Raw genomic sequence first — 10,786 nt, 5'->3', positions numbered from 1 at the left:
GCTATGTTGAACTGTCATGTTTGTACAGTAGCCCAGAATGGACAAACCAAATACTGGCCCTAGACAGAGCCATTCGCATTTTTCACAGGGTGAAGCAAGAGAGCAAAATGTAACTACACCGTTATAGATGCTACTAAATCCTACACACTGGACCTTTAAAGCAGAAAAGACGAACAACATCGCAGTACAGTGCAAGTTGTGCCTTTTCTTTAAAAATACACTGAGCAGAGGACAAGTTTGTGAGGCTAAAAATCTTGGTTTCCATTTTATTTTCTAAGGTTACATTCTTCTGTTGTCTTATACAATGCACGACATCTTACTGATATTTCTTTTCTCTTGTCTTTATTTGCATATTTGGTCTTGAGGTAATCCAAACGTAATCAAGTTACATTACATTCATATTGTGATACTTGGATTAGGTTATTGATTACATTTTTTAACCGTATCAGATTACATTCTTAAAGAAACCCTCCCAACCCTGGTTGCCAAACAACTGCAACTTCACTCTTCGGTTTGTGTATGGGTTAAACAAACAAAATATAACATGTTAATTGGTGAGCTTTCTGTGGATTTTGTACCTTTGCGCAGAGCCAGGCTAGCTGTTTCCCCATTTCCTGTCTTAATGCTAAGCTGAGCTGATCAGTTGCTGGCAACAGCTACATTTTGTGTGTACAGACAGGCGAGTGATATCAATTTTATCATATAACCACAAATTAGTGTAATTCTTTTACAAAAACTTAAATAAGTAAACTGTAATTTAAATGTACTTTAATCCACATCAGATCAATGTTTTTAATAACTGTAGTCAACTGTATTTGACAATTCCACAAGTTAAATGGACAGAAAAAAATAATTACATAAACTTAAATAATATAATTACATGATTTTGTTATAAATCCTCTTCAGCCAATGATATCCTGGAGTCTGTGACCTACAGACTACTACCCGTCACTCTTCTCCCCAATATACAGTCCCTTACATCCACATAGGTTTACACACTAAAAATGTACCATATATAAGCACATCTTGAACTTTATCTGTCCGTCTAAACCATGAACCTGAAGAGGACTGTTTACCACTGTGTGCAAAAAAATATATTTCTTGGACACATACTGTGAATAAATGTTTTTCCTACATCAGTAAGCCTGAATTTTGGGTTTTCTACACACTGTATGGTAGTGTGCAGGTTGCTCTGACCTTTGAAACTGACACAGCTGAAGAGTACAAACTACTTTCACAAGTTTATGATCTCATATTATTACATAAACAGCATTTGTAAACCAAATCAGAAGACAGGTGAAAATACAGTACATGACTTCGTGAATTCTCAGACCTGTTCTTTGACTGCATCTTTTGCATATTGAAGGTGGATCTATAATCCGTGTATATTTTTATATTTTACATCACAGTGCAACTTGTTGGATTTTGGATCCTATTATACAAACTTGGCCCCATTTCCATGATGTTATTGACATTAACCAGTGAACCAGGAGTCCTTTAGGAAGATCTTGCACCTGTCCAGAATCTGAGCTGCACCCTGCAGCACTGGAACAACCTCATTTTTAGACAGAAGCACAGCCGTTATCACAGTTCCTCCAAATATGAGCAGCCAGGGAGAACAGAAGGAAGACGGCCTGCTCTCTGGTTCTGGTACCACTCTGGTTCTGAAAGGCTGAGCCACCCGCTCCCACTGAGTGAGGATAGCCTGACGGGCTCCGGCCCACTGTCCAGGCCCAGTGAGACGATACTGATATGGAGTGCAGGGACCGAGGAAGACTTTCACCCAGAGCACAGGATCTCTCAGGAGCAGTGTCACGAAACTTGGTCGAACCCCTACCTGTGATTGGAAGTCTATCATGACGCTTGTGTCTTAGACATACTGTACAGATAGTAACACAGTTTTGTATAAAGCTGAACTGAACTCACCTCATTGGCCATAAAATCCAGGTATGGGATGTAATCTACCTGGAGAGCAGCCTGTCGGTGGCAGGGGTAGCTGAGAAAACCAGATTGAAGAATGGATTTGTTGCCATTATTAACATATTTTAACTAAAATGCTGCTTTCTAAAGGAAGAACATGATGTGACTGTACCATCTAAAGGATATCGGTGTGAAGATATTTTCTACCTTTTCATGTTTCTCTTCGTCTCAGACTCAATGACTGCCAGCATCTTCTCCTTGGATGGAAGACGGCTCAGACCTTAAAGATAAAAACACAGTCTGGCTCCTTAACCCTGAGTGTGACTGCGTGTATACAGTACAGTACATGTAAAGCTCACAATTGTTTACCGGCAAAGACCTTCACAGCCCACCGCGCCTGCATTTCCACAATGGGCATGATTGGTCCTTTTGTTTGAAAAAGACCCATGACGGCCAGTGTTGGTTGTACTAGAGAAGGAGGAAACAGTCTCCTGAAATTTGAAAAAACTACAAGGTGATCCTTTAAAATTATAATAATATATTACAATGATACATGACAACATAATTAAGATCTAAAAAGAAATGATGTGTCACTCAAAATAGGGAAAATACATACAAGCTCCATTCTTTTTTCTAAGTTGGCTACTGTCAGGAGCATCAGCCCTTCTGTGCCTGACTTATCATGACAAGCTTTACAACTTGTAAAATGTTTTTTTAAAATGTTCATAATTTAAACGACCTGTATATAAGATTATAAGCCAGAAATATTAGCATACATTTTATATACAGTCAAGCCCGAAATTATTCATACCCCTGGCAAATTTTGTTACTTTTATTCAACCAGCAAGTTTTTTCTTGATTGGAAATGACACAGGCATCTCCCAGAAGATAATAAGACAATGTACAAGAGGCATCATTGTGTAAAAAAATATTTCTCAGCTTTTATTTATTATTCATACCCTTCTCAATAATCAATAGAAAAGCCTTTATTGGCTATTACAACAATCAAACACTTCCTATAATTGCTGACCAGCTTTTTGCATGTCTCCACTGGTATTTTTGCCCATTCATCTTTAGCAATGAGCTCCAACTCTTTCAGGTTGGAGGGTCTCCTTGCCATCACCCTGATCTTTAGCTCCCTCCACAGATTCTCAATCGGATTCAAGTGGCTGGGCCACTGCAAAACGTTAATGTTTTTGTCCGCTAACCATTTCGTCACCACTTTTGCTGTGTGTTTTGGGTCGTTGTCCTGCTGAAATGTCCACTGGTGCCCAAGGCCAAGTTTCTCTGCAGATTGCCTGATGTTGATGTATTGCTCTTTTTTCATGGTGTCGTACTGTGATTAGGTTCCCTGGTCCATTGGCTGAAAACCAAAACCACCCCCAAAACATTAGATTCCCACCACCATGTTTGACAGTGGGGATGGTGTTCTTTGGGTTGAAGGCTTCTCCTTTTTTACGCCAAATGAAGGATACATCATCGTGGTTAAACAATTCAATTTTTGTTTCATCTGACCATAAAACAGAAGATCAGAAGTCTTCTTTTTTGTTCAGATGAGCATTTGCAAAGGCCAAGCGGGCTTTTGTGTGCCTTATCTGAAGTGGCGTCCTCCTTGGTCTGCGTCCGTGGAACCCAGCAGGGTGCAGTGTCCGTTGGACTGTCTGCCTTGAGACGTTGCCACCAGCAGAGCCCAGATTCACCAGGATGGCCTTGGTGGTGATCCTTGGATTCTTTTTCACCTCTCTCACTATCCTCCTGGCCAGCACAGGTGTCACTTTTGACTTCCGACCACGTCCTCTGAGATTTCCCACTTTTTGATCAAATGTAAATAAAAGCTGAGAAATATTTTTTTCCACAATGATGCCTCTTGTACATCATCTTATTATCTTTTGGGAGAAACCTGTGTCATTTCCGGTCAAAAAAAAAAACTTGCTGGTTGAATAAAAGTCATTTTAAGTCAAAATTTGCCAGGGGTATGAATAATTTCGGCCTTGTCTGTATATATGTATACAAGTATGTTTTCATTACTATAATAACCAGAAAATAAGAATCATGTTTTTGTTACCATAGAATGAGTCGTTTTTATCTACAGAGGAAGCGGGTCCACTTCTGTGGAGTCTGCCGTGCTGAACCTCCATGTTTTTAAAGTAACCACGAAGGGACAAACCAAAAACAAGGTGTAGGTAAGGCTTTTTTTCATGAGGTTCACAGCCACTGTACTTTCTCCAACACGCTTGTAAAGGGAGGGTGAGTGAAGGTGAACCTCACTGAGATGCCACTAAATTCTACACACTTAAATTTTGTCCTCAAGCTATGAATAAAACACTAAATTTAGATATTTTTAAAAATGCATTTCAATAAAACTATTAAAGGAATAGTTTCTGGCAGAGAGGTAGAAAATAGGACTTATACACTCTCATGGCTGTACAGTAAGTATGAATCTGGAGCCAGCAGCTGGTTATCTTGGCTCAGCAAAAAGACTGGAAAAGGGGAAACAGCTTGCCTGGCTCTGTCTAAAGTTGGACCAGCACCTCTAAAGCTCAGTAATTAACTCGCTATATCATGTGTGTTCGAGTGTAAAAACAATAAGTTGTGTTTTTTTTTTTGTGGGATAAGGTTTTACAGGAGCTTGACTATTTCTTAGTGCAGTGACTTCCTGAAGTCTACACTGGTTGTTAGCTACATATTTACTGGAGAGGCATCTATATCTTCTCATCAACTCATAAATTAGATGTGCTATATGACGCTTACAACTTCAGTAAATGAGGTTCTAATTGTACAATTTGGAGTTTCAATCTACATTTTTACATAATAAAATCAGCCCTAGCTATATATAACTCTAATCACCATATACTTACTTGTATAATGTCATGTCTCCGTGAGGCCCCTCTGATAGAGCTGGAGGCAGAAATGGGAAGCTTACTTTATAACCTGTACAGAAGACGACAGCATCAATGTTTTCCTCCACTGTGCCATCTTCAAATACAACTCCAGAGTCTTTGAAGCCTTTCACATTGGGTTTCATTACGAGCGCTCCCTGAAGGATTTGACCAGGAAGATCATTATTGATCAAAGGCCTTTTGTCCAAAAATCTGAGAAAGAAAAGAAATAATAGGAGTTAACCATTTTTTCATTAATTGTCTGCATAGACGACACCAAGCAAATCATCAATTAAAAATAATCTATAGCACATACCAACAAGATTAATACTGATGAAATATTGTCTAAAATAGTTGATCTCTATTAGACTTATTATGGGTACTTAAAGAGTGGAGAATAAGTTTATCAATCTATATTTATGTTTGCATGTATGATGGTATTAAAGGAACACTCTATATCAAATGTAAATTACATGGCAGTTGAACCAAAAAAAGCCAACTCAAGTGACAGTTCAAAAGACCAAAAGCAAACTTAAGTTTTTAATGTTTTGCTGTTTGCTGCTTGTTTAAATCAGCAATCTTTTTAGCTATGCTAATGGTGTGGCTCGAGGGATCAGTATCAGTCAGTCTAACTTTGATCCAGACTTAAAAATCTTACATATATATAACAAGATAAATGTAGAGGGTGAACACAACATTATACCCGCTAAACAGCATGTTAACATTATCATTGTGAGCATGGTAGCATGATATTAGCATTTAGCTCAAAGCTGTACTGTGCCTGATAGCCACACAGAGCTGCTAGCATGGCTGTAAACAGGTTTTAGTTATAGTTTTGTCCTTCACATTTGACCTAAACAGACTAATCGGGAAAAGTCTAAAGGCCAGCCCCAGTTTTGAGGCCAAGATTTTGATTAAGGGCAAAGGCAAGAGTAACCTACTAGATGTCTTTTGGAGAAGAAACTCCCCCAACAATATGCTCTAAACATGAAAGACAGGTGACAGACACTGAGTCACTATGCTAATCATTTACAGTTGACTATGCTGCAACTTAAATCTGTGGTCATAAAATATGAATTGGGGCTTTAAACATGAATCACATAGAAGAATAAATGAGACAAACACTGAAATAAAAAGAGGTGTTTGAAGCTGACAGGAGACACAATAAACCCAGTGGCCCGGGGTCATGAAGCAGAGGGGAACATACGTGATCCAGGTCAAAATGTATCACCTGTGTCTGGGCTTCAGGCCGTACAGTCTGTGGTCGTATTTTTGGTTCAGTGCTCTCTCTGTTGCCCAGTTCACCAGAGTACTGGGAAGAAGCAGTGTGAGGATGTTGTTGAGCCTGGTGATAGCTGTCATGTCCAGGGGAAGACCATTACTGGACATCCTGCTGATCACCCAGACCCCCTCGCGTGTGCTGAGAAATGTCTGTCAGAGAGATAATTAGCACTCGCAGTGTAGTAAGAAGCTCACAAAATAACGTTATACAGCTCTATACAGTTCTCTTACCTTCTTTGCAGATCTACTAGTCTCTACTGCAATATCTCCACCAGAATTGCCAATGCCAACCACCACCACCCTCTTTTCTCTGAAGGCATCTGCATCTTTATATTCCCAGCTGTGAAAACACTTGCCAGAAAACGTCTCATGTCCTGGAGAGATACAGATGACGCTACAGATCTACTTACTCCTCCATCATTTTCTGTAAAAGGTCTGAAAAGTCTATTTGTTCACAAACCTGGAAAGTCTGACAGTGGTAGGACCGGACGGGTGTAGTGGCCTGAACAGACCAGAACTGCATCAAAGACGTGTCTCTCTTCCTTTCCTTCCCTGTTAATGGTCATTATGTCCCACTGACCGGACAGAGAGAAATCTGGCCTTTGTGTGACACTCTTTACTGTGGTCTGAAGCATCCGTAGCCACATTCACACACACACACACACACACACACACACACACACACACACACACACACACACACACACACACACACACATATTAATAACTTCAACTTCACATAATATGTTGTGAAGTTGTCCAGTGGCTTGATAAAACTGGAATAACCTGGAAATTGATGTATTTGAACAGGTCAAAGTGCTCAGCATAGAGCCTGAAATACTGCAGCAGCTGGGAGTTGTGGAAGTAGTTTGGATAATCAGCGGGCATTGGAAAATCACTGAAGCACATCATCTCTTTGGAGGTGTTGACCACCAAGGAGCGATAGATGCTGGATCTCTCTGGCTCTGGTGACTCCTGTGGATAAAAAGGAAACCACTCTGATAATCACTTTACTGTTTAATCAACGCTGTTGTGTTAATCATTGTTTATATATCATCATAAAGACTTATAATAAGACTTGTTCTAGATGAGGGGGGAAAGTTCTTTGACCATACAGCATCATTTCACAAACCCTCAACTGGTAACAAGATTAATATGTGCCACTAGCTTAATTGGTCTGGCAAATGAATTATGGTCAACAGGTGATTGCCATATCTCAGCCAACTGGCCCTTAGTTGGCCCAGAGAAGAGGAAGAAAGATTGTCTGACAAATTACATTTTACAGAATTTCAGTGATGTGAAAAATGACATATTTGGCTACCAGATCTGGCGCACATATGTGGACTGTAATTCAATGTATTTGAGCCGAGTGTACAGGCAAAACCAATTTTGCAATACGAGTGGGAAACTCTCTCTAAAACGGTGCCCCTGCTCACCTTAAATTTCCACAGGCCACCAATGTCATCGCTACTTTCAAAGCAAACAGGCTCCAGACCTTCATCAACACAGATCTTGATACAGGCCAGCCCAGAACTACCTGCTCCAACCACTGCCACACGTCGAACCATTGTGGTGCACTCCTGCAGGGAGGGACACGAAGAATCAGAAATGTGTCATGTCTGTACACAAGACTTAAGAGTCTACAGCCCTGCTAGCAGCTCAGTGAGGCTGTAAGTGGTGCTTTTAGCAAACATTAGCAGTGATCCTCAGGTAATGTTTTACAAGATTTACCATATTTCTTTAGATTGTCAGTAAATAATGTTTGCTAATTAACACTAAACATAGTTCTGCAGGTATGTTTTCATAAACCAAAATAATGGATGTGTTGATTGAATTATGGCCCAATAATGGTGCCATGGAGCATCACTAAATTCATTAGAATTTATTCTCTAGAGACCTTGAATATCTATAGAATATACATAGCAAGGATCACAAAAGGCATTAGAATTCACACACTAGGGAATAATCATAGCACATTTCATGGTAATTCATCCAATAGCTGTAAAGCTATTTCACATATGCTAGCTTAAGGTGCCACTAAATCAAAAGTGACCAAAGTCAGAAGGTTTTTCTTCTGTAGGGAATGTGAACCAGTATGGTGGAACATCTGTCTGACATTGTCACCCACAGATCCACGCTGCTAGCATGGCTAAAAAGGGAACTAGTGAAGTGCTTTAGAAATCCACCCAGATGTGAATTTGGTAAACGTTATTGTTTTCTGCTTTTCCTGTAACAAGCATTATTTCCACTATCAAATATGACAAATTCAGACTTTATACATGCAAAGTCTACTATTATAATTATCTCTGTATTATCTCAGTATTATAAACATTAGTAATCTCTGATCCTTCCAGCAGTGCCTCCATACTTTATGACTGCCAAACAGCACTCTGTATACGCCTGTATAACTCCTAACCTTGTAATGCACTGATGTTCAGAATAACACTACAGCATGCAGCAGCATTTAAGTGTTAGACTACTTTAACAGACTAGATAAACAAATGAAATGTGTAGAGGAAATAGTGTCTCGTCTAAAACCCATTTTTGTCAGGGGGGAAATCAGCAGAAAACCGCTGGCACAAAAATAAGTCTCTTCAATTGTCATGTTGAATAACAACACTCTTATTGTTGAGGTCTGAAAGACTGCTCTCACCTTCTCCAGTAAGCTGATTGCAAGTCCTGTGCAGCTGTGATCAGATGTTAAACAGCCTCTCGGCTCACATGAACTGAGCTGTTGCTTATCTCCTAATCAGTGTCACAGAACTGCAGGGGTGGGACTTTGACCCTGTTTGAAACAGGTCCTTAACCAGGATTTCAGAAATAGTAAAGTCATGAGTCCAAGCTCCGCCAGACAGGTTTGGGGGCAAGGCCCCAATAAAATGTTGGTGACTGTTACAAGTCTTTGCATTTTAATGCATTAATGCATAATTAATATTAGTTACTGTTTACATGCACCCAAGTAGTGATACATAATACTTATTAGTTACTCAGTGGTCCTCAGTACTTCATCATTACCTTATGATTACTTAATATTTTGTATGAGTTACTGAATACTGAATTCTTACTTTAAAAATGTTGGTCTGTTAGTTACTCCCTAAGTAAAGTTGTACAATTATGGAGTGGTTACTGAATACTGAATCAGTCCCTGCCCATTAGTTACCACGACTGCCTTTCCTCCCCTAAGTGATTCTTCACCCTTACTGACAAATAACTTTATTAAATAACAAATAAGTTATTAGGGTACTTAAAATCCATCAAATAATCATCCTCTCTTTAGTAACCAGTTTACCCTCATTGACAACATGTTTACTAGTAATCCATAATTTCTTCATGATGATTAAAACATGCATGTATTATTTGTGATAAAAATAACAACTGTATATTTATAAAATGAATGTTGCAGGTCCCAGAGTTGGTACCACAGCAACAAAAGAGACATCTGTAAAATACAAGTTCAACAGCAATGAAGACACAGAGCTTTCAGTTCGTCATCCAGATCACATCTGTTTCCTTTATTTCACAATGGGAGTGTCAGTCTGTGTCAGTCCATACATGTGACTTAAGTGCACATAACATCCATAAATCCACATCTCACAGAATGTTTTCACAACTATAACTACCTCACATCAATGGTGTAGGCTACTTCTTACAGTTTTCTACTTCAAACTGCAATCTCCTGTACATAAGTGAATTAAGGCTACTCTAATATAGTGCAAATTACAGAAATACTAAACTGTACTTGTGCAGAAAATGTCTAGTTTGCAATGATTCTGGACTTTACACACTCACTTTAAACACAGCTACCAGAAAAAATACAAAACATTTTCAATGTTAAACCATTATGCTGTGTCTAAAGATGACAGTGTCATTAACATATAAATATTCTAAACAAATAAATGCAGCTCTTTTAACATTTAACAACACCAATAACTGTTTTGTTTTAAGGCACATTGGAATATATAATTTCCTTAAGCTAGCATACATGTAGGAGCCCAAATAAAAGTACTAAATAAACCCAAATACCAACTGACCTGCCAGACTTTACTCAGGTAAAAGAAACCCAAACATCAAGGTGCAGCGGCTGCCCACTTGTTGGCCTGAACTGTGTGCGACGGAAAGGCCCAAAACGATGTCAAAATATATTTATAACACTTGGATCTATCTAGGATAAAGCTAGGCTTTAGTAAGTTGACATTAGTAATTGTTTTACCAACTACTAACCTGTAAAATACAGATAAAGCTCAGCAGCATCGAAAACACGTCGTCATCCGACTTCATCTGAGTTAAGGGCGGAAGTTCCTCCCCAAAACAACCGGAGGCTCCTCCTCCTCCACCTGGCAGCTGCACACATCTGCAAACTATATTCACACTGTATGAAAAAATAAATAACGTGGTTGTCACATATTTTAAATAATATTAGGCCTTAGAAATCACAGAAAATAATCAGCTTAAGAAATTAAACACAAGAATATAGTTGTGTTCTTTTTTTTAATAACAAATGGTAATGGAAGTATTGTTTCCAACTCTTTATGTTGCTTATTTATTTCATGTTTTATATATATATATATATATATATATATATATATATATTTATTTTAATGACTATTCCTGCCTGACACTTAATAAGCAGCACCTGCTCGCCTCTGACTCTTGATAAGACAATTGAATTGCCCAATCGGATATGAGAGCTGACCCAGAGAGCACCA

At 38.9% G+C, this 10,786-nt stretch overlaps 1 protein-coding gene across 5 annotated transcripts; it reads right to left on the bottom strand.

Annotated features, from left to right (window-relative positions):
* Window positions 1-236: 236 nt before the first annotated feature.
* On the bottom strand, window positions 237-10,371 carry LOC127350567 (dimethylaniline monooxygenase [N-oxide-forming] 2-like). 5 transcript variants are annotated; one of them, XM_051377309.1, is made up of 11 exons: window positions 10,112-10,371; window positions 7,517-7,660; window positions 6,867-7,055; window positions 6,541-6,706; window positions 6,312-6,454; window positions 6,031-6,230; window positions 4,779-5,012; window positions 2,290-2,411; window positions 2,128-2,200; window positions 1,927-1,996; window positions 237-1,837 (listed from the first exon to the last, which is right to left on the bottom strand). In XM_051377309.1, the coding sequence occupies exons 2-11, from the start codon at window positions 7,646-7,648 to the stop codon at window positions 1,475-1,477; spliced, it is 1,692 nt and encodes a 563-aa protein (XP_051233269.1). In that variant the 5' UTR covers window positions 7,649-7,660; window positions 10,112-10,371; the 3' UTR covers window positions 237-1,474. The 5 variants fall into 5 exon arrangements, 4 of the variants coding, with proteins under 4 accessions (XP_051233269.1, XP_051233266.1, XP_051233268.1 ...); XM_051377306.1 differs by having other exon boundaries at window positions 10,302-10,360; XM_051377308.1 differs by lacking the exon at window positions 10,112-10,371 and adding an exon at window positions 8,734-8,849.
* Between the last annotated feature and the right edge of the window lie 415 nt (window positions 10,372-10,786).

The sequence above is a fragment of the Dicentrarchus labrax genome, unplaced genomic scaffold (genome assembly GCF_905237075.1).
Source record: "Dicentrarchus labrax unplaced genomic scaffold, dlabrax2021, whole genome shotgun sequence".
In the NCBI taxonomy this organism is placed as follows: Eukaryota; Metazoa; Chordata; class Actinopteri; family Moronidae; genus Dicentrarchus; species Dicentrarchus labrax.
Note: the sequence above shows the minus strand (reverse complement) of the source record. Positions and strands in the feature narration are given on the sequence as shown.